This window comes from Magallana gigas, chromosome 2 (assembly GCF_963853765.1).
Source record: "Magallana gigas chromosome 2, xbMagGiga1.1, whole genome shotgun sequence".
In the NCBI taxonomy this organism is placed as follows: Eukaryota; Metazoa; Mollusca; class Bivalvia; order Ostreida; family Ostreidae; genus Magallana; species Magallana gigas.
In genome coordinates this window covers 12,237,345-12,260,121 of record NC_088854.1, presented here as the reverse complement: position 1 = coordinate 12,260,121, position 22,777 = coordinate 12,237,345, and the positions used below count along the sequence as shown (strand labels likewise).

The 22,777-nt window shown below is 35.3% G+C and overlaps 4 protein-coding genes across 7 annotated transcripts; 2 read left to right on the top strand and 2 right to left on the bottom strand.

The window, feature by feature from the left end:
- Positions 1 to 267: 267 nt before the first annotated feature.
- Positions 268 to 12,612, bottom strand: LOC105335574 (protein STPG3). Of its 3 annotated transcripts, XM_011439524.4 has the most exons (7): positions 12,186 to 12,612; positions 9,493 to 10,060; positions 5,202 to 5,422; positions 4,586 to 4,674; positions 4,330 to 4,447; positions 3,872 to 3,997; positions 268 to 611 (listed from the first exon to the last, which is right to left on the bottom strand). In XM_011439524.4, the coding sequence occupies exons 2-7, from the start codon at positions 10,056 to 10,058 to the stop codon at positions 484 to 486; spliced, it is 1,248 nt and encodes a 415-aa protein (XP_011437826.3). In that variant the 5' UTR covers positions 10,059 to 10,060; positions 12,186 to 12,612; the 3' UTR covers positions 268 to 483. The 3 variants fall into 3 exon arrangements, with proteins under 3 accessions (XP_011437826.3, XP_065931137.1, XP_065931136.1); XM_066075065.1 differs by lacking the exons at positions 9,493 to 10,060; positions 12,186 to 12,612 and adding an exon at positions 8,349 to 8,528; XM_066075064.1 differs by lacking the exons at positions 9,493 to 10,060; positions 12,186 to 12,612 and adding an exon at positions 5,792 to 6,038.
- On the top strand, positions 1,217 to 3,785 carry LOC117692662 (uncharacterized). Its single transcript, XM_034481271.2, has 3 exons — positions 1,217 to 2,181; positions 2,275 to 2,569; positions 2,819 to 3,785. The coding sequence occupies exons 1-3, from the start codon at positions 1,441 to 1,443 to the stop codon at positions 3,358 to 3,360; spliced, it is 1,578 nt and encodes a 525-aa protein (XP_034337162.2). The 5' UTR covers positions 1,217 to 1,440; the 3' UTR covers positions 3,361 to 3,785.
- Positions 12,613 to 13,411: 799 nt separating the features above from the next.
- Positions 13,412 to 19,920, top strand: LOC105335575 (ubiquitin-associated domain-containing protein 1). Of its 2 annotated transcripts, none has more exons than XM_011439527.4 (10): positions 13,412 to 13,734; positions 14,132 to 14,199; positions 14,491 to 14,601; positions 14,770 to 14,872; positions 15,149 to 15,263; positions 16,029 to 16,119; positions 16,599 to 16,718; positions 16,936 to 17,022; positions 17,313 to 17,451; positions 19,392 to 19,920. In XM_011439527.4, exons 1-10 carry the CDS (start codon positions 13,479 to 13,481, stop codon positions 19,511 to 19,513), a joined length of 1,212 nt encoding a protein of 403 aa, XP_011437829.3. In that variant the 5' UTR covers positions 13,412 to 13,478; the 3' UTR covers positions 19,514 to 19,920. The 2 variants fall into 2 exon arrangements, with proteins under 2 accessions (XP_011437829.3, XP_011437828.3); XM_011439526.4 differs by having other exon boundaries at positions 13,413 to 13,734; positions 14,488 to 14,601.
- Positions 19,921 to 20,223: 303 nt separating this feature from the next.
- Positions 20,224 to 22,767, bottom strand: LOC105347542 (uncharacterized). Its single transcript, XM_066075063.1, has 3 exons — positions 21,801 to 22,767; positions 21,413 to 21,707; positions 20,224 to 21,190 (listed from the first exon to the last, which is right to left on the bottom strand). Exons 1-3 carry the CDS (start codon positions 22,539 to 22,541, stop codon positions 20,649 to 20,651), a joined length of 1,578 nt encoding a protein of 525 aa, XP_065931135.1. The 5' UTR covers positions 22,542 to 22,767; the 3' UTR covers positions 20,224 to 20,648.
- Positions 22,768 to 22,777: the final 10 nt, after the last annotated feature.

Below are 22,777 nucleotides of genomic sequence, written 5' to 3'. Positions count from 1 at the left end.
TGCGCGGGGGGGGGGGGGGGGGGTTGTAAATTAAACTGTTTTGCTTTTACAAGTTTTGCCCGAACATAATTGAATTTAAATGAATTTCTAATGGTAACAGATATTATGGGACACCCTGTATTAATTATATATAGAAATTTCTAACACTCGCCCCCTCTGGATCCGCGCATGCCTTTTTAAACAAAAATGAGGCAAGAATAGGCAGTGACATGGCTTGGGTACATCAAATAATTTAAAATTTCTATTCATAAACAAGAAAACTGGCTTTCGCTTATTTTATTTTTTTCACAAGAAAAATAAATAAAAATACTGCAATGACTCGTTTGAGCAAAATTCAACATATTACACAAATATATCAACAATACATATAAGAAAATATAACATATATATCACATAAAGATATTATACATACAAAATTATAAAATTAACAGTAGATCCTTAAACGTATCTTTATCACAGACAGGTAGGAAAAGTTCACAACAATCAGAAGGTAGCGAAAGGCCCAAGCACGTGCGACTTTTCCCGCCGTAAACTTCGGATGGTGAAAGCTGGGCTCATCAGTTTGGAATTATCTAGACGAGGACTGTACGCTGCCGGACCGGGGGTCTTTTCTGTAAAAAAAACAACATGGAGAATTTATTTTCATCATTAATTAGCGATATTACCTCGGGTAAAGTAATATCTACAAGACTATCACTTCCTACACAAGATCTATGATTAATAACAAACTTAAAAAAAAACGCACGCAAATTCATTATACATATCACTTTTCGTTCATTTATTTTATTTTTTTTATATTTTGTTTTCCCCTAAAATTATACTTTCTGAATATAATTCGGATGTTTATTATGATTTGCTATAATATTAACCTTCAAAGTTTATTACGAAATATGCGGTGAGTTTTTTAGATTAATATTCCAAAGAAATACAAGTAATGTGATATTATTCAGAGAAATCTTTCTTGCCTTAACAATTAATCATCATCCCGATTGATTATGATTAAATTGGTATCAAATCAAATATTCTTTCAATCGACTTTCATATGTACATGTACATGTAGTAAACTGCTATTTCATATTCATTTGTTCTCAAAATATTATTTGACACCAATCAACCATAGTGAAGTGTTGTGTCGGTTCATTCTGTTAGATTTTGCCTTTATGGGACCAGAGCACTGTCCCCTCTAGTGATGTGATATTTTTTCAGATATGTTACAGTTATTGAACAATTATTTTGGGTATCACGAGATATTCTGATGGGTGGTGACGAGTTCGCGTCAGCGAACGAGTTCACACCCATCAGAATATCACGTGATACCCAAAATATAATTGTTCAATAAGGAACTTGTATCATGTCAATCATTGGTCACTTGACCCATTGTTTTAGCTCCACCCAAATTAGCACGGACTGAATTCGCGCCTCTTTCATAATAGTTGCGCGATGCAGGACGAAATGGACGTTGGCGATTTTTCTGCGTTCGATGTTTTCCAGGCGGACATCGATGACCTTACTCTGTCTCAAGTCTGCGAAGAAATGGAAAAAGAAAACGCCGTTTTTGAAGGATTTGACAAATTGACTATGTCACAGACAATGCAGGCATACGGATTCAGCCATCATGCTGATCCGCTGGACCACATGGATTTTTGTTCCTATGAGCAAACAGATTTCGGTTCAAGTATGGTCAATTTCGACGTGAATTTACCCGAGTTGAGTGATGCCGATGTTTTGGTGGAACCTGATATTAAACCGACTGCCAGCGTATCTGCTACGGAAAATACCCGTTTTGTTGCACCATTATCAGAAACGGACGTTAAAAATTTGATAGATTCTCAGGAAAATGTCAACACTAAGAAAAACACGACCTGGGCGCTCCGTGTGTTTGAGTCTTGGCGTGCACACAGAAACAGTTATGGCGAATCTGTGAAGGAATTGCATGACATGAACACCGAAGAAATGAATTACTATCTTGGGCGTTTCATTGCTGAAGCCAGAAAACAGGATGGACAACCGTACCCTCCACGCTCACTATATCTCATTTCCTGTGGCCTTTTACGACACCTTAGAGACAAGAAAGTTTATGATAAAAACTTTCTCTGCACCAAAACATTGGAGTTTTCCGAATTCCGAAAAATACTCGACGCAAGGATGAAGGAGCTGCTACAAATGGGATTCGGCACAAAGGTAAGATTTTGTTTTTTTGCAAAACTAAGTAAAATATTTGAATTTTTGATAATTTGGCTTCTTATCTAATACTGACAAATATTTCGATTGAAGGTCAAGCAGGCGCAGGCAGTTCTACCTGAAGACGAAAAAGTGCTTTGGGAAAAGGGTGTCTTCGGAAATTCCACTGCTGAGGCATTGCAGAGTACGGTGTTCTTCTATGCGTGCAAGTTATTTGCTTTGAGGGGCCACGACGAGCATCACCAGTTAAAATGTGATCAGTTTGCAATTGGAGAAGATCAAGGAGGGAAGTATGTTGAATTTTTCGGACGCAGCAATAAAACATACAAAGGTGGCCTCAAGGATCTGGAGATTTCCAACAAAAACATCCGTCATTATTGCCAGAATGGTAAGATTCTCTCTCTCTCTCTCTCTCTCTCTCTCTCTCTCTCTCTCTCTCTCTCTCTCTCTCTCTCTCTCTCCTACTCTTTCTCTCATCATTTTAGATGTATGATTTTTAAAGTGTACGTTCATGCGCGGATCTAGGAGGAGGTGTGGGCGGACAACCCCCCCTTTCCCCCTGGTGGGAAAATTTTCTGGATCCACGTATGTGTACCTTTAATCTTATGTAATGGACTTCTGGTTTGTTTCTTTCTAGTGGATCGAAATGTAGCAGATTTCTTTAAACAGTACATTGAAGCACTGGGGGGACGAGGTGCATTTTACAGACGACCTCTCCATGGCTATCCTATTCGTTATGGTGAACAACCAATAGGTATCAACAAGCTGAAAAACTTCATGAAGATCATTTGTGAGCGTGGTGGTCTGAAGGGCAATTATACAAATCACAGCGGAAAACGAAGTTGTGCGACACAACTTTACATGGCTGGTGTCGATGAACAGGAAATCATGGCAAGAACTGGGCACAGGTCTGAAAAAAGCGTGCGCAAATACAAGCAGTCATCGACAGAGATCCAACAGAAAGTAGCATCTGTCCTAGATCCGCCTCCCACAACTTGCTCACTGAAGCGTGATCGAGCCTCTGATGATGGAGAAAACTGCATTGGTACATGCAAGTCCAAGAAAATGAAAGTTGAAGTATCTGATGAATTGCCGAAAACCAGTTATTCGAGTGTATTAAAAGAATTATCCCAAAACCGTCCGATTTTTAGCAATTGCAACATTTCTTTCAACTGCTAAACCTTAGGAGCAGAGGTGCTGTGTGAAATGTTTTTTGTTTGTTTGATATTGTGTAAACCGACCAATTTTCAGCGATCGCAGCCGAATCTTATGAGTTGAGCACTGTGTGAACTTTTTTTGTTGTTTTTTTTTTTGCATTTAATCTATGGCAATGGCCATTTATTTGCCGTTTTGTTTATATAAGCGACCAATAAAAATATTTTGGACACATGCTTGTTGAATGATTTCGTGCAAGTTTAAAAAGTAACTGTCAATTTGGAAATAATTTTAATAGCGTGGCTGTGGATTCATGTATATTTTGGAAGTTATTGTACATGCAATAACTTCCTAAAATTGCACGATAACGCATGCCTTAAGCTCCGCCTCTGTAAGGGTATTAAGAATTAATGAACAGAAGTTTTCAAAGGAAAAACACCGCACCCGTGATACAATAACAATATAAAGAGTCATTTTATTTGATACCAATTAATCATAATCCAATGTGATGCCAGTACATTCCGTTTGACCTTACCATTATGGGACCAGAGCACTGTCCCTTCTCTACGGAACTGGTGTGAGAAGGCAGGACTGGATCTGTACACTACTTTGTCCGCCTGGTTCTTCTCGTACTCCCCGGGTGAGGGCTGTTTAAAAGACCCTGTGAAATACATTAGAAACGGGCAGTGATAGGATATTCGTTTTCAGAAAACTGCATAATATTCAACTAATTATCATTCGTCACATAAAATAGCTTAAGCTATGTTTTTATAGTCAAAATATAACAGGCATTACAATAGATTGTTCATATTTAATTCACAAGCATAAGTATACACATTGAGCACATAGCACGGTGCTATTTCTCTTTATATAGTATAATTTTTACTTCCACCATTCTAATTTTCTGACAAATATTGCTAAATGACATGGCAAAAGAAAAAGGAAAATGATTAGATTAGTTGAAGAAAAACAAAACATGCATGCACGGCGTACCTGGGTTGGACAAGTCGATTTTCCTCCTGACACCGATACTGAAGGAAGGGGCCTCAATCGTGGTCCTCTGTCTGGGCCCCAGAAGGGGGCGCTGTGTGTAGGAGCTGGGCGTAGGCCACTGTTAAGACATAACGTTGTAATAATTAAACTCGGTTTACTAATGGCAAAAATTCAGAACTTGAAGACTTTGTGGTGTATTATGCTTGAGAATGAATTGATGATATGGGTGATGATATTGTTTTATATCAAAACAAACCGCATTATCGGAGAAGAAATCTGTTTTCTGTTGGTATATGTGGGGACTTTGAAACCACGATTTCTCCCACGAGGTTCGGCCTCCACCATCTGGAAATAAATCCAAAATAAATGTATGTGTTATGGTTTGGGTTTTTTTAACGAAAGGTATGGCTACATGTTTGTCATCTCTATTTTTAGTTACATTTTCGGCAATTCTTCAGATTGGCAACGTGTCTTCTAATGTACATATGATATGTAAAATGTAAAACATCCTCTAACAAGGATAAATGTCCTATTCAAAGACTAAAATAATTTGGTTTACAGGTTATAAAGGATTCCAAACTTACGAGTAAACAACCAAATTTCAAGGTGCAAAGAATGACTTCTAATAATACATGTATGTATTTTGATTCTTGACAAGAATTGATAAATAAGAACAGCTATCTTCATAGGATTATAGCGTTAAAAAACAGAAGAACACATTTAAAACTTATAAGCCTTTTCTGTAATGAAGGTGGAGTAAAATCACAAGAAGGCATGTTGTATACTAGCAAAGGAACACTGTAGCACACTTCCGTGGTCTGAAGGCCCTTTTCTCCTCTAGGAGCACTTTTTGAGAACGTAATTACATCTACCTTTATCTGGTTGAGTTTTGCTGCCAAACGACCAGGACGGGGCGTTCGTTTCATACAAGGGTTTATTCTGCGGTGAGTATGTACACGGCCCTGGTCCCTCCATATCGATCCTCAGTGGGGGTCGGGCACTGTTCGCCTCGTCCCATCCAACCACCTTCTTCGGCTTTTTGGGCTCTTCATAATACAGACTGCTCATTGGTGGTCGGGGTGCCGGTTTCGTTCTGTAAATAGATATTACGACATTAAAATAAGTGAGTACATATGTAATATGTCAACAAGTGGTACGCGAAATGGTACAACTTTTACGTAGACTCTCTCTCTCTCTCTCTCTCTCTCTCTCTCTCTCTCTCTCTCTCTCTCTCTTCAAATAAAAATCTGTTTTGCGAAGAACAGCACTAAGTGGTTTCGCAAATTCATCAATTTAGCAGTGTTCAATGTTATCTTGACTACGACGAGGTTCTCAAGAAAACTATTTCTGAAAACAAGAAAATCAATAATAGGCAGATCATATTATTTCTAAACTTCACAAGGGGCAGATAATCGTCATCCAAATTAAAATCTAGAAACGTGGACTCATTGAATTAAAATACCTTGATTTGGGAGTGGATTTGTTTGAACCATTTTTCGATAGAGATGATAGTCCAGTGACTGTAAACGATTTGTTCGCTAGAACCACCTGAAAAGTTCCGTTTGTGTGCATTGTTTGCTTTTTGTTTCAACTCCGTCTGTGTTCAGCCATGTTTTCAAGATTTGTTTTTGGAACGGTTCACAGAGATTTGTTGTTAAAGGGTAGATCTTAACATGTTTTAACTATGTTAAGAGGGAAAAGAGATTAATGCAACCTCAAGCTAATGAAATCGGATTTTAAGTCTCTATAGGGGTTGACCGATTGGCGAATAAACTTTAAAATTCCGGATTCATAAAAAAGCTGCAGGGGATCTATAGGTGTATTGTCCATAGTGTTAATGTGACCCCCTCCCCATCTTTTTGATTCTTTAAACATAAATCAAACATATTTCGTATCAATTTCAACGTCACTTATAAGTACGGATATCTTTACATGGTTAAACTTTTATGTAAATTTTCTTTTGCTTCATTTGAGATAATTAACATTATCTAGAATTTTTTGGTTATATTAATTGAAGTACTCTTGGAAATACTGTTTTGCAACAAGCGGCTATTAGTATATGTTTCATTGTTAATCGAAGCTTAGTATCTTTAAGGGGCATGGTCACGATTTTGGTCAAACTTTATTTTTCTGTTTATATTGTTTACAATGCTTTAGAAATTCATTCTAATGAGCAACCAAAATTGAGTGTTAGCCGTAGAGTTATAAGCAAGATACAGAGCTCACAATTCTTTGTTATGTAAACAAGGCTCGTGTCCTTTTCTTGTTTATATTGGCTCAAGATTTCAATATACCAGTAAAAGGTTTTTTTCAAGTTGAATTTTCTATCTGCTGACTTTTTAAAGCATAAATTAACAGTTCCTAGCGTTTATCGTTATTCATTTTAGGTCTAAAACTTGAATTTATACTTCAACATTCAAAATGTTAACAGAAGCATGGCCTGCACGAGCTTTGTTTACATAACAAATAGTTGTGAGCTCTGTATCCCGCTTATGACACGACGATTTGGTTGACTTTTAGAAATGCCTTACTGGAGCATTGTTAACATTAAAAATGGAAAAATAATTTTTGACCAAAAACGTGACTTTGCCCCTTGAAAATGTGCCTGCAATAAGTTGGTATGATAGCATTAACCATACCAGTGTAACAAGCTTTAACAGGTCTAAAATAATATAAAATATTTAAATTCATAAAATTTAACCAAATATTATATACAAGTGTATTTTCTCTTGTCAAATTTTTTTTTACATGTACTAACCTTCTTGGAATTTCTGTAATAATATTGAGTGATTGTGACGTCACAAAATGAATGCGTAGAGAGTTACATGACGTTAAGTACTATGAAGGACTTACTTCCGATTGAAAAAGTTCATTGGAAGGTTGCAAGGTTTTGTCAAAGTGTGGTTTCTATCATCTGTCGTATACCAATAAAAATGTAAACAATGTCATTGTTTAGTAAATAGTTTAAAAGCATATATAAAGGATTGCGCATGCAAATGCTTGCAGCATGGACGATGTAATGGTGTACAGCTACATGAAAACATGCCCCAAACTGTATATGTACTGAATTTTTATACGGGGTCTATATCTACCCTAGAATTCTTGTCAAATAGCAGTTTCTTTATTAACGATATCAAGAGTTAAAATAGAAAACTTTTAAAATGTTGAGTAAAAATTTGTCCTATGTATGTTTTCCTTACCTTTAAGCGTTTAAAATTCCATTTACCAATTATTTAAAAGCTTCTACCTTATTATAATGGGTATTGATCCGTGCAGGGTTTCATTCAAAGTGTTTATCTAAATTGTTTTAGGAGTTGAGGGTTATTGATAATTGAAAAAAAAACCGGTTAGCTATGCACTTTGACAACAGACACCATAAAAAACTACCCTGAAGTTGGTTTAAATTGTTTTAATCACTACCAGAATGGGTTGTAATATACGTGTGAAAAACCAGAAAATACTTGTTCTAGACAACCGTAACATACATGTACTTGTTAAAATTGCCCCCAAAAATCGGGTCACTTTCGAGTAGTAATGAATTGATTTTCGTTATTCACTACAATACTACAAACACGTAAGTTTTCTTTTGCATCCGATCAGCTTAGTTGGTAACGATATTAAATATCTATACAATAAAATTACAATAAAGTTAAAGAGACCTAACTATACAAGGTGCATATTTTTCATAACAAAGCATTTACGAAGCCACCCTTTGAGCTATTGATGTACAAATATGAAACGACATTGTTGTGATCAAATTGAATTGAAGGAAGGAAACCTTTTCAGTTCCATAATTCCAGTTTAGCAATCTATTATGATAAAAGATTTGACTTTTACATTATACCACATACATTCATTAATGTGAGTCGCACATTAGACTAATAGTAATTAATAATCAAAGTCAAGATGTACATGTAAACTGACCGACTTCAAATCTAAACGCGAACGAATTGTACTTAAAGGATTGGGGGAAAAGCCACATATACTAGTATCTAACAGTTTCACGATTTGGTACTTGCCTGCCGTGGTATTGCCAGCATCTTATCTTGACGGGACCAAGTAGTGGCGGGAACATGGAAGCTTAAAACGCTCAGGAAAACCAAGAGGAAAATCTTAGCATTTCTTTCCTCCCCGGAAACAGTCCACAGGCTGTTGCTAAATGCGTTTGTAACGAAAGCATAGAAGACCAATTTGCTTCTTTTATAATCCAATAATGAAGCTGATATCGGATCAATTTCCTGTTATTTGAAAATTCTCTGAACAGGTAAAAATCTATATTTAGTGAGATTTTTTTATCAATAGAGCTCTTTATTTATTAACAGTATTGTGAAACTTGGTCTTTAGCATTCAATATATAGGTATTGATGCAGACAACGGTAGCATTAAGGGACGGGAAGGCATTTGTTAAGGCATTGAACAACTTGTGCGATATTTGCCACGGAATTCGGTTGATTGATACAGTATGCGAGAACATTTAAGAGAATTAATGTGATGTGTTAAATGCGATGCAAGAACCATGGTTATGTACCAAATAAGCTTTTATAAGCTAACAGTATAAAAACCTCAGTGACAGTATAAAATTTAACGTTGCCAGGAAAAGAGCCTGTTTTATACATGAAGAAATGTTTAAATGGGCATCGTTTTGCAGGCCGATTGCTTTATATATCTTATATAATCCTCTTTTTTTCTTGGTTTAAAAATTCCTTTCAAAGATTTATCGAAGGTAGTCTAATCTTTTATCTCATTTCGTCAGTGTCTCTCCTCATGGGGTTTACGATTTTACTGGTTGTTAGACTACGAATAAAGAGACGGGAAGAATAAGTATTCATAAGTATACATAAACACTACTGTTTTTGGTGATAATGATTATTTACTAAATAGTACTTTGATGTGTTGTTATAGAATCTATGCATGGATCTGGAGAGAGGATTCAAACTTATTAAATTCATAGGTAGTGTTAGCGAAAATACTTTTCAAAAATGCCACGCCCCCCCCCTCCCCAAACAAACGAAAATATCCATCGGTCCCTCCATATCCGGGAAAACTTTCTGGATCCGCCTGGAATCCTAAATGTATACTATGGATGACCCTTAACTCGGGTTTCTTGACAAATTTAACTCTATATGTTTCACCTTTAGTCTCTTTTAACGCTATAATACTCACTTAGCGGATACGGTGACTGTCGTTAGGCGGATAAGTTTGGTCGGTACCCGGATGTGTTTAGGAGTTGGACTCGGCATACCCCGGTAATTGCTACCATTAGGGGGCGGGATGGGGTCAAATCTGCCTTTTCCAGGAGCCAAAACAGATTGTCTGTTCGAGCTCGATCTTCCATATTCCGAATATGAACGTACTCCATTCCTTTTTGAAGGACTATTGGTGTCTCGCGAAGTCTCTGTTTTGTCATCCCCGATGTGCTTTACAGAAACACCCGTAACCGGTCGAGAAGATGTCGTCATTTCCGTTTTGCCATCAATGTCATTTTTGGCTTCATTGGCTTTTGGTCTTTTTGCTATGTCGTGTTTTACAATGTCCTCCGACTTTTTAAGTGATCCAACAAGATGAAGATTTTCCTTATCTAAAACTGTGTCCTTATATTGAAGAACCCCATCCTCGTTAAATTTGGCTTCCTTCAATTGGATAACTTCTCCTGTCTTTATAGAGTCGTCGATAACCGATTTCTGTCCAGACAAATTGTTTTCTAGCGGATTTTCTACTAAAGCCGCCATTTCTGCAGGGAGATAAAAATAAAGTTTATTTTAAAGATCAAGAAGCAAGTCATTTATAGATTAGATTTTTCAAAAATCAATATCATGGGCTAAAAGAAACATGAATTCTAAGTCTAAGTTTGTTATTTTTTAATATCTTGTGTTTTAATATATTTTCTATATTTTGCTATTTAAATCTATATATACTATACCTAATTTCAAATGTTTGGTCGGCATAATTAAAGTATTTTTCCCTTATATATCTATATATATATATTCTCGCTCCTCTAAGGGACAGTATGCATAATAATAACTCTGTAGAAATGACATACACTTTCATTCATAACAGTTTAAATTACTTTTATACCTCCTCGAAGGTATGAATTACGCGGACTGAATTGAACTTGAAAGTTGCGCCCTTAAAATATACCCGGTAAAAGTGAACCTTAATTGAAAATCACTATTCAACCAAACAGATTCACTGCATGGTTAGGTCATTTTCATGTAAGGTGTTATGTTGTGAAATTTAACCATTTCTTTGCTACAAAAGTACATACATGAATACTTCTTGTTTGGAATGCACATTTTGATTTTTCGTAGGAAAAAAAAGGAAATCGTTTTCCTTTCGAGCTCCCAATAGGCACTTCAATTTTTAAATAAATGAAAGAGAATAAATTTTGGGTCCTATATCTTCGTCTTTCATTTACAGGTGATCAATAAAAGGCGGATTTTAACACATTTAATTTACTTACATTTGAATGGCATTTCTATGCAGATTCTTTAGTCTAAATAATCGCTCGCTAAATAATCGCACATGCATTAATCATAAATGCAAAATTTTATAAAATTATGAATTCAAATAAATCCAAAATTCGTAGCAATAACCACCCTTCCCTACGCTGTTTATACAGGATATCTTCTCGTATGAATAGTTCATATGTGTGAAATCCATGTTTCACATTCGTGCACAACTCAAAAGTACCATATTCGAAATCAGGCAACGATATTTAAATCCGAAATAATTAGTTGTAATGTTTAAAGAAAACGACGATTCTGAAGAAAACGTGTGATTGCTTTTCAATCCTCTAGCAAATGAACAAACTGAATTAAGCTTCGTAATACCCCTCAAGAACTTGAAATAAATATGTCATTTACCTGCTGCAACGAAAATAAAAACATTTCAATTCGGTCAGGTTTTATTGTATTGCACAAATTATTTTTTTCTTCGTTGATAAAGAACACACTAGACCTGAGCAATATGGTGACGTAAAGAAAACTCTCTTGACTTATATCTTTTCAATTCGTCATTAATTTTGCGAGGCTTCGAATGTTTGTGTCCCCAAGTAGTTGACGCTAGCAATGAAAGAATTTCATTAAAAGTTGGAAATTGAGAACGCGTTTGTTATTTGCTAAAAGATTGTATTTTATGGCAATTGAGGTCCGGACTTAACTATTTTAGCTGCATTTTATCTATCCGATTGAGTCGACCTTTATGTGGGCTTAAAACATACTATAGAATGGTATACAAAGAATTTTGCTAGTCATTCCTTAATAGACCAAAACGCACTTGTCAAAAGTTTGATGGTGATAGTCTCATGAAAAAAAATCAATACATGTAAAACTTGGTACGTTAAGTCCCATGTCGAATTCAAATTTGATTTTTGTACAAGATAAGATTTTAATTGATATTTGTAATTTATTTCAAGTGTTTTGATTAGTAGAGTTGTACCTTCGCCAACAACAAGATCGATATACATGGTATGCATTCACATATATTTCGCTTCTAATGCGGATTTCTTTTGAAGTGAAAAAGAAAAGGACATAGTACATTCATCATGATCCATTGACTTTGCTAAGATAAATAAAATTTGAAACAAAGTCCATGATTATTTTAATTTTGTAGTAAATTGAAAGCTAAATTGTCACTGTCACTATATTATGGCCTACGTGAAGTTGGGGTGAATTAAATAGGAACATCGATTATCTATCATCGATTTTGACAAATAAATTACACAACATACTTCCAAAGTGATGTCAAACAAAAAGGCACACATTTCTCTGTATTAGCATTTTGACAGGAATTAAATATGTAAACGGTTACTTGGTTTTCACATCATCAAAAGCAAGATTACTAGCTCTGAAACTTACCAGTAGTCTTTTTTTCGTAAAAACTCCTGCTCCTACATTAAAGGTGAATATTTCAAAATGTATGTCAATTTCCTCCACGTATTTACATTTGCATTTAAAACACCTTTTAATCTGATCTTTGTCCGTTCGCCATATTGTATCTAGTCAAGCAGAATATCTCCAAGGTCTAACGCGATCCTTATATATAAATGAAAAGAAAGACTGTATTCTTTATGTATTCTTTAAATAGCCGTTTTAAAGTTTAAAATCTACCGTAAAGAGACAAAACACATTACATGAAATGTACACGGTATATCTCTTAGGAAAACGTCCAGTATTTGCTTATCAATGTACGAAATGATTGGATTGTGAATTGTGTTGATTTTAATGAATATACGCGGGTTCGTGCTGGGGTGGTAGACATTAATATCGAGATTTCGGGGAGACCTCCAGACATTCGTGTAATGGAAACGTTCCTTTATATCGCTGGCCTCCTGTAAATAAATAAATGGTAACTAAATTAGCATTCGACCTATACTAGCAAGTTTCATAGTTACCTATGTGTATAAATTTTAACAACTTATAATATATAAAGAGAGAGAGAGAGAGAGAGAGAGAGAGAGAGAGAGAGAGAGAGAGAGAGAGAGAGAGAGAGGTGTGGTCTGGATGGTGATTTATGCATGTAGGCTCCATCTTTACAGTTTGGGACAAGTATATATTCTTTGGTGAGTAAGAGGTCTGGAGATCCGCTTCTCTTCTCTCGATAACTAAATTTTAAAGCAGATCATCAACCTCAGCATTTATACGGAGATGCGCTATCAATCTTGATGGCCAGAAGAGCGCAAATTGTTGAACCAATGTCGCACTGGTCCTGCATGGTTCAAACCACAGCTCTACCAGTATACAGAGACAATCAAATTCACGAGCCCATGCCATTGCTTTCAGTCTATTCGGCTTCACAGGAGTGGATTCAAACGGGCCGAAAATGCGATAAGGGACAATTGTGGAAATATTAATTATACTGAAATTGCTAATTTGCATTCTGGTTAACATGGTTAAGCAAGCTAGATTAAAAATCGTCAAAGGGAATTGTGTGGAAAAAACAACAATTATTTAAGAAGCAAGTTCCTAGAATGAACGAAATTTCCACCCGATACATACCTTTTAACTTGTTTTCTTTTTTTTATTACAAGCGTAAGCTGTGGCCTATCAAATTAATAATAATGTCGGGCTCGTTCAACACATAATTAAACTACGTTTTAGTTCGAATTATCTCGGAATCATCTTTGTTTGTATTTTGGCTGTCAAATCAAAATGTATGTTTCGGATACAAGCATATTTCCTCATTCAGGACTAAGAGTGCGAATAACAAATATGAACGGACAGGATTTCATTACAGAGCTTAAATCTGATATGAAGATAGATGAGTTAAAGATAATATCATTGAGTCATTTTTCAAGTCCTGCAGAGAGTATGAAAAAATCCCTATATCATCGTATTCTTATGGTGCGTACCGGAAAAGTCTTGTCAGAAGAGAAAACCGTATTTGAAGAAGAAATCCAAAATAATGGTATGTTCAAGCTAAAGCCATCTTTGGGTGTTGGAAACACTTTAGGAAAGTACAATTTTGACAATACAAATGAATTATAGATGAAAATGCAGTAAAGCAATAAATGAAAATCACAATAGCTGTAATAAAGCTTCAAAAATCTTTATTGGTTATATATCCAGACTGTATAGTTTGTCATCTCCTATCTATGTCTGCAATTTTTTAAATATCATGTTTGCTGGTACTAAAAATTATTAATGAAAGATCTTAACTGATAAGATCAACGCATTTATAAATTATGAATAAAATTCATTTTATTGAACAAAATTTGTATTGGAATGTTGCCAAAATATTGAATAATTATGATTTGTTTATCAGTTGCACATGGTTTAATGCAGAAACTTTCTATATATTTCAGATGAACTCCTCCTTTTGAAGAAAAGGATGCCAGCCATGAACTTTGACACCAAAGACCGCACAGCCAGTGTATATAATTTATATATTATTTATCTTTGTTATCATTAATCAGTTTAAACGTAAATTAATTTCAAAATCAGCAATCATGATTTTGAATGAGGAATACGCCCTAATCCTTGGGTAAATGCTCGAGTGACCATTGCCTGTCATTTGATATGTTAATTCTTTTTTACTAGGGTCAAAGTCAGATCAGGGTTGAACATTGTTAGTTAGTTACTGAAGTGAACTCTCTGGCTTATGGTCCTCTTGTTCTGTTTTCAGTTTAGTATTTGACTGATCAGCTCTTTTGTATTTCAGCAGAAAGATGATTCCAAGAAAGTTCCAACTGAAGACATAATAAACAAATTGACATCAACACTGCCAAATCCACAACCAGCCAAAGCATTAGAACAACCAGCCATCACTGTGGATGTAAGTTAACAAGTTACTTCTTTTCGAATTATTTGAACTTCTTGAAGTCCTGATAAAGTTTAATGTTTACTCTGATATATTTTTTTCTAATGTTGTCTCATACCATGACAGTATACTTATATGAATATAAATGTTATTCATAATTATTATTGTGTGTTTTTTATTCAGTTTCAGACAGAGCTACGAAAAATACTGATTTCTTTGATAGAGGCAGCACAGAAAATCTTGGAACTAAATTCAGAGGCTTCCAAGATATTCAAGCAAGCTGAAGGTTTTGGAGACTTTTAAAAAAAAATATTAAAAAAGAGCCATCTTTTTTTATCATTTCAACAACAGTGTTATTTGTATGTAGTAGAGGTGGATTTTTTGGGCACGGGCTCTAAATTTGAGTATGTGGAGATTATCAAAAGGAAATAAATTTTTGAATGAAGCATTAATGATTCACAATAACATGCTCCTATGCAATACTACAGGGCTATAACCATAAGACACTGCAGTTAACTTGTCCTTTCTGTGATGAGGTCTTTGATCTAGTTCTTGTCTTCAGAGATGCTGAATGAACCCACACAAACAGAGCAGGAAATTGATGCTGCAGCATTGAAAAAGCTGTGTGACATGGGATTTCCTCAAAACAGAGCAAAGAAAGCCCTTTTGCTAAATAGGTATGTGTATTTCAGCAAAATGTACATTTCTTTATACATGTATATTGATTTATACCATTTTACCTGTTATTTTAGCATTGATTTAATGTGCTTTATACACAATTGATTTCACATCACTAAAAATACAGTATGCATAAATTATTCTTTGCTATCACATTTACTACCTTTTTAAATTGCAAATACATGCCTGGCATAAAAAGGATATTTATGAACCCCAATATCACAACTTTTGGCACACTTTATATAAAAAAAATAACAATGGATCTACAGGAAGATGCTGTATAAAAATTGAATAGGTGAAGACAACCTTGATCTGTTTAATGAATTAACAGGTAAAAGGTAATTTATCTTATGCATACCTATATTTTAGAGAAAAAAAATTAAAATCATTTGGTTCATGATATAATTTTGGGATTTTCAACAACAATGGTGAACAGAAAGATCAAGAGATTCATGACAGCAAGACACCTTGGAATTTGAACAAAAACATCAGAGAAAATGTAATACAAGCTAGAATTCGATAATGAATAATTTTCTACATTCCGATTGATAGACATGTCTGTCTTTCTCTGCTGGGGTACAAACCGTACATGTATATACCATGATGCTTGTTAGCAAAATTATGGTACATGTATAAGTCAGCAGAAAAACTGCAATTCAAGTTGCTTTGTTCATTGGAAATCATTGTCAATTTTGCTTATCAAGTACATGTATTTTACAGCTACAGTGTAATATAGAAATTTTGATATTGGTCATTGTTTACAGCATGTCAGTAACATCTGCCATGGAGTGGCTGATCCAGCATGAATCTGACCCTGACATTGATGAACCACTGCCAGGAACCTCCACATCTAAGGTACATCATTGATACATCACTCTTACTCAACTATTGAGGGGATGATCATCTACTGTAAATGAAAACCGATCAGTTTACTCTTTATGATTTAGAATTAAAATTAAACTTGTGAAGCACATACAATTTGGGAATGAAATTGAGATCCTTTTTTGTCACAGAGTTTGAAAAGGCTGTAAAATAAACAAAACAGTTATATATGATATGAAATTGATTGAAATTGTCCTCATATCTGGTGATTAATCGATTCTTTTATAGTCATTACATGGGGCATTGTTTAGTATTTGTGATTAATCATCATCTTCTCTGGGACTTTTGAAAATTTTAGAGATATCGGTATTTAACAATGTAAATCCAGTAATGCTCACTAGAGATTGAAATTGCTATTACTGTATCTGTTAGATGCTTATAGTCTATGTACATCCAACTTGGTTATCAACAATGATTCATTCAGTGTACACCATTGGAGTATTGGTTTACAGGAAGAAGGTGCAGTTGGTGGGAGGGAAGAGAACTCTTTTACAACCAATGGTCATCAAACCACCAACATTTTACAGTCCCTGAGAGAGTATCGTAGACGAGAGTTCAAACCTAACCACACAGTGAGTCAATATTGAGTGAAGTGGCAATAAAGAAGTTAGGGTTAAAACAGAAATATTGATACAGAACAAATTGAGATCATTAGAATGAGTTGAATGTGTTACCATTCTCTGTGCATGCTTATATGCATTTATATAGATTTGTATCTAAATCTATGTGCATTTATTAAATTTAGATACTCAGTATATGTTGTACTATCATCTCTTTTTCTATGGACAGGTATTGCAAAACCTGATTGAGATGGGCTTTGATGAAAAAGATGCATTGGAGGCCCTTCGTATCAGCAGAAACAACCAAAATGATGCTGTGAGTGTATTTAATCAATCATGGATGTGATGTTGACCTCAAGCAATATGAGAGTGTTTTTTTTAAATAATGTCACTTAAACAAAGTAAAGGAGAGCTTATTCTAAACCCTTGGCATTGGCACCTCAAGGTTTTGGGCCATATTGACACTCAAATAATAGTTCCTCATCCTTGATAACATTATTAAAACAGTTGCATAGAAAAACTGCATCGAGTTTTGATTCAACTTTTATTTTCAAGATGAATGAATAAATTTGACATTTTGATATGGAAAGTGTGTTTCAATTTCAGTGCGAGTGGTTGCTAGGGGAGAAGAAGACAAGTTCACAAGATTTAGATGAGGGATTGGACACAAATGGTGCCGTCTACAAAGCCATCATGGCTAACCCACAAGTGCAATTAGGACTCAACAATCCGAGATGTCTATTAGGTACAGTATAATAAATCTGTATAATTTATCATATTAGCCTTCCTTAATTAAAGGCAGAGCAGCATATTTGACATTCACTTTGAATATTGTAAATTCCTTCTATTACACGATCCCCCTGCTTTGTACCAAACTACAAGAATATAAAATCTCGAATGCAGAATTTTTCTCCTTATTATGTCTCCCCTTTCAAAGGGGAGACATATTGTTTTTGTCGACTTTCTTATTCTTCTTCTTATTCTTCTTATTCTTCTTATTCTTCTTCATCCAAATTTGTCCAGGCCGTAACTTAAATACCCTTTGACATTAAGACTTCAAACTTGGAACATAGGTAGATGGTATTGAGAAGGAGTGCTCGCCACCAAACGTTTTGACCTTGACCTATTTTGTACTTCAAGGTCAAGCTTTTCATAAAAAATATTGTCTGGACCATAACACAAGACTCCTTTAACAAACAAACTTTTAACTTGTATCATGGATAGATGGTATATAACCTAGTTGAACCTTACCAAAATTTTTGACCTTGACCTAGAATTTTTATTTCAAGGTCATATTAGAAAAAACTTCATTGTTCAACTCCTGAATATACTTTGACAGAAGGACTTCAAACTTTAAACAAAGAACAATAATAATACACTCAGGTGTACTATTGAATAATATTTGACCTTGACCTTGTTTTACTCAAGGTCAAATTAAGAAAAAAAAAAATTTTGTCTGGGTCATAACTTAAATACCCTTTGACATTAAGACTTCAAACTTGGAACATAGGTAGATGGTATTGAGAAGGAGTGCTCGCCACCAAACGTTTTGACCTTGACCTATTTTGTACTTAAAGGTCAAGTTTTCATAAAAAATATTGTCCGGACCATAACACAAGACTCCTTTAACATACAAACTTTTAACATGTATCATGGATAGATGGTATATAACCTAGTTGAACCTTACCAAAATTTTTGACCTTGACCTAGAATTTTTATATCAAGGTCATATTAGAAAAAACTCCATTGTTCAACTCCTGAATATACTTTGACAGAAGGACTTCAAACTTTAAACAAAGAACAAAAATAATACACTTAGGTGTACTATTGAATAATATTTGTCCTTGACCTTGTTTTACTCAAGGTCAAATTAAGAAAAAAAAAATAAATTTTGTCTGGGTCATAACTTAAATACCCTTTGACATTAAGACTTCAAACTTGGAACATAGGTAGATGGTATTGAGAAGGAGTGCTCACCACCAAACGTTTTGACCTTGACCTATTTTGTACTTAAAGGTCAAGTTTTCATAAAAAATATTGTCCGGACCATAACACAAGACTCCTTTAACATACAGACTTTTAACTTGTATCATGGATAGAAGTTATATAACCTAGTTGAACCTTACCAAAAATTTTGACCTTGACCTAGAATTTTTATTTCAAGGTCATATTAGAAAAAACTTCATTGTTCAACTCCTGAATATACTTTGACAGAAGGGCTTCAAACTTTAAACAAAGAGCAATTATAATACACTTAGATGTACTATTGATTTATATATGACCTTGACTATGTTTTACTCAAGGTCAAATTAAGATAAAGATAATAAAATTTTGTCTGGGTCTGGGTAACATATAGCTGACATTCTTTTCAATTGTTAAATTTGCCCCATAATATAATCCTTGGGGAGAAGGGGAGACATGTGTTTTTTTGTAAAAAAAACAATACCCACTAGTTTTTTATAGTTTTCGACTCTCAGAAAAAAATTGTGAGATTTGAGAATCTGCAAAGGGGGCTTCTCGCAATTTTTCACGGATATTAATTCCTCACATTTAATTAGGAATCTTCAGTAGTTACAATTTAAATAAATCATAATGCAACATAAAACATATAATGGTAACTGTTAATTGAAATTTTATATCCAATTTTTAACCTTCTGTTTAATGCAATTTGTTATTTATTTTCAGCTTTCTTACAAATGCTTGACAGTCCTCTGGCAACACAGCAATGGTTATCTGACCCTGATACTGGTCCACTTTTGGTGCAGGTGTCCAGGATTTATCATGCAGAAAAACATGCTGAAATGTGACATTATTGCTCCCTTCAATTTGCTGCTGAACATTGACATTTTTAATTGTCGACATCTTCTGTGATATCATTTTATGTTACTTTGGTCTGTTTTATTCTTCCCTAGTGCCGCTTTTGAATTACCTGTATTTATCTGTGCTATAAATGTTGTAAACAAAATTACATTATATGGATTTAATGTAACATAATATTGCTGCTGAATCATCTCATTGAACAAGAATTAAACATTTTGTTTTTGTTTGTGATATTTTGAATCATCTTAAAGGAAAACATCAACATTGCAAATTTCAACTTCAGTTTGGGATCTGCTTTACATGATATGGACACATATGGCAGCCAAATACTGTAACATATACTCTCAGTGGAAGTACCAGGTAAAAAGACAATAGAAAATAACATCTTAAAAGACTGATGATTTCCTGAAATGAAAATTTAAAGAATGTCCCAGTTAAGGCGTATCTTTTGTACTATTGACAAAAAAGGTTGACCATTTTTCCAAAGAATAAGGAGGTTTTCTGGTAAATTTTATTTCCTGAATCTTCAAAAATATTAAATTCAATATTACATGAAATTATATGGGGAGTGGAAATGAGTACATGTACACAGAAGAGTTGAAATCTTGTAATCTACGGTCCACTTTGATATCAGTAAAAAAAAAAAAAAGGGTGGTACTGATGGTTTTTTTATGTAAGCAACAGTTTTAAATTGTATCACGGGTGCGGTGTTTTTCCTTTGAAAACTTCTGTTCATTAATTCTTAATACCCTTACAGAGGCGGAGCTTAAGGCATGCGTTATCGTGCAATTTTAGGAAGTTATTGCATGTACAATAACTTCCAAAATATACATGAATCCACAGCCACGCTATTAAAATTATTTCCAAATTGACAGTTACTTTTTAAACTTGCACGAAATCATTCAACAAGCATGTGTCCAAAATATTTTTATTGGTCGCTTATATAAACAAAACGGCAAATAAATGGCCATTGCCATAGATTAAATGCAAAAAAAAAAACAACAAAAAAAGTTCACACAGTGCTCAACTCATAAGATTCGGCTGCGATCGCTGAAAATTGGTCGGTTTACACAATATCAAACAAACAAAAAACATTTCACACAGCACCTCTGCTCCTAAGGTTTAGCAGTTGAAAGAAATGTTGCAATTGCTAAAAATCGGACGGTTTTGGGATAATTCTTTTAATACACTCGAATAACTGGTTTTCGGCAATTCATCAGATACTTCAACTTTCATTTTCTTGGACTTGCATGTACCAATGCAGTTTTCTCCATCATCAGAGGCTCGATCACGCTTCAGTGAGCAAGTTGTGGGAGGCGGATCTAGGACAGATGCTACTTTCTGTTGGATCTCTGTCGATGACTGCTTGTATTTGCGCACGCTTTTTTCAGACCTGTGCCCAGTTCTTGCCATGATTTCCTGTTCATCGACACCAGCCATGTAAAGTTGTGTCGCACAACTTCGTTTTCCGCTGTGATTTGTATAATTGCCCTTCAGACCACCACGCTCACAAATGATCTTCATGAAGTTTTTCAGCTTGTTGATACCTATTGGTTGTTCACCATAACGAATAGGATAGCCATGGAGAGGTCGTCTGTAAAATGCACCTCGTCCCCCCAGTGCTTCAATGTACTGTTTAAAGAAATCTGCTACATTTCGATCCACTAGAAAGAAACAAACCAGAAGTCCATTACATAAGATTAAAGGTACACATACGTGGATCCAGAAAATTTTCCCACCAGGGGGAAAGGGGGGGTTGTCCGCCCACACCTCCTCCTAGATCCGCGCATGAACGTACACTTTAAAAATCATACATCTAAAATGATGAGAGAAAGAGTAGGAGAGAGAGAGAGAGAGAGAGAGAGAGAGAGAGAGAGAAATCTTACCATTCTGGCAATAATGACGGATGTTTTTGTTGGAAATCTCCAGATCCTTGAGGCCACCTTTGTATGTTTTATTGCTGCGTCCGAAAAATTCAACATACTTCCCTCCTTGATCTTCTCCAATTGCAAACTGATCACATTTTAACTGGTGATGCTCGTCGTGGCCCCTCAAAGCAAATAACTTGCACGCATAGAAGAACACCGTACTCTGCAATGCCTCAGCAGTGGAATTTCCGAAGACACCCTTTTCCCAAAGCACTTTTTCGTCTTCAGGTAGAACTGCCTGCGCCTGCTTGACCTTCAATCGAAATATTTGTCAGTATTAGATAAGAAGCCAAATTATCAAAAATTCAAATATTTTACTTAGTTTTGCAAAAAAACAAAATCTTACCTTTGTGCCGAATCCCATTTGTAGCAGCTCCTTCATCCTTGCGTCGAGTATTTTTCGGAATTCGGAAAACTCCAATGTTTTGGTGCAGAGAAAGTTTTTATCATAAACTTTCTTGTCTCTAAGGTGTCGTAAAAGGCCACAGGAAATGAGATATAGTGAGCGTGGAGGGTACGGTTGTCCATCCTGTTTTCTGGCTTCAGCAATGAAACGCCCAAGATAGTAATTCATTTCTTCGGTGTTCATGTCATGCAATTCCTTCACAGATTCGCCATAACTGTTTCTGTGTGCACGCCAAGACTCAAACACACGGAGCGCCCAGGTCGTGTTTTTCTTAGTGTTGACATTTTCCTGAGAATCTATCAAATTTTTAACGTCCGTTTCTGATAATGGTGCAACAAAACGGGTATTTTCCGTAGCAGATACGCTGGCAGTCGGTTTAATATCAGGTTCCACCAAAACATCGGCATCACTCAACTCGGGTAAATTCACGTCGAAATTGACCATACTTGAACCGAAATCTGTTTGCTCATAGGAACAAAAATCCATGTGGTCCAGCGGATCAGCATGATGGCTGAATCCGTATGCCTGCATTGTCTGTGACATAGTCAATTTGTCAAATCCTTCAAAAACGGCGTTTTCTTTTTCCATTTCTTCGCAGACTTGAGACAGAGTAAGGTCATCGATGTCCGCCTGGAAAACATCGAACGCAGAAAAATCGCCAACGTCCATTTCGTCCTGCATCGCGCAACTATTATGAAAGAGGCGCGAATTCAGTCCGTGCTAATTTGGGTGGAGCTAAAACAATGGGTCAAGTGACCAATGATTGACATGATACAAGTTCCTTATTGAACAATTATATTTTGGGTATCACGTGATATTCTGATGGGTGTGAACTCGTTCGCTGACGCGAACTCGTCACCACCCATCAGAATATCTCGTGATACCCAAAATAATTGTTCAATAACTGTAACTTTAAC

Coding starts and splice junctions, on each gene's coding strand:
- LOC117692662 (XM_034481271.2), top strand. CDS start 1,441: ATGCAGGACGAAATGGACGTTGGCGATTTTTCTGCGTTCGATGTTTTC. Junction 2,182..2,274: donor AAATGGGATTCGGCACAAAG/GTAAGATTTTGT, acceptor TTTCGATTGAAG/GTCAAGCAGGCGCAGGCAGT. Junction 2,570..2,818: donor CCGTCATTATTGCCAGAATG/GTAAGATTCTCT, acceptor GTTTCTTTCTAG/TGGATCGAAATGTAGCAGAT.
- LOC105335574 (XM_011439524.4), bottom strand. CDS start 10,058: ATGGCGGCTTTAGTAGAAAATCCGCTAGAAAACAATTTGTCTGGACAG. Junction 4,675..5,201: donor CAAAACTCAACCAGATAAAG/GTAGATGTAATT, acceptor ATTTATTTCCAG/ATGGTGGAGGCCGAACCTCG. Junction 612..3,871: donor AGTGCTCTGGTCCCATAATG/GTAAGGTCAAAC, acceptor TTTTTTTTACAG/AAAAGACCCCCGGTCCGGCA.
- LOC105335575 (XM_011439526.4), top strand. CDS start 13,479: ATGTATGTTTCGGATACAAGCATATTTCCTCATTCAGGACTAAGAGTG. Junction 14,602..14,769: donor AACCAGCCATCACTGTGGAT/GTAAGTTAACAA, acceptor TTTTTTATTCAG/TTTCAGACAGAGCTACGAAA. Junction 17,452..19,391: donor CAATCCGAGATGTCTATTAG/GTACAGTATAAT, acceptor ATTTATTTTCAG/CTTTCTTACAAATGCTTGAC.
- LOC105347542 (XM_066075063.1), bottom strand. CDS start 22,541: ATGCAGGACGAAATGGACGTTGGCGATTTTTCTGCGTTCGATGTTTTC. Junction 21,708..21,800: donor AAATGGGATTCGGCACAAAG/GTAAGATTTTGT, acceptor TTTCGATTGAAG/GTCAAGCAGGCGCAGGCAGT. Junction 21,191..21,412: donor CCGTCATTATTGCCAGAATG/GTAAGATTTCTC, acceptor GTTTCTTTCTAG/TGGATCGAAATGTAGCAGAT.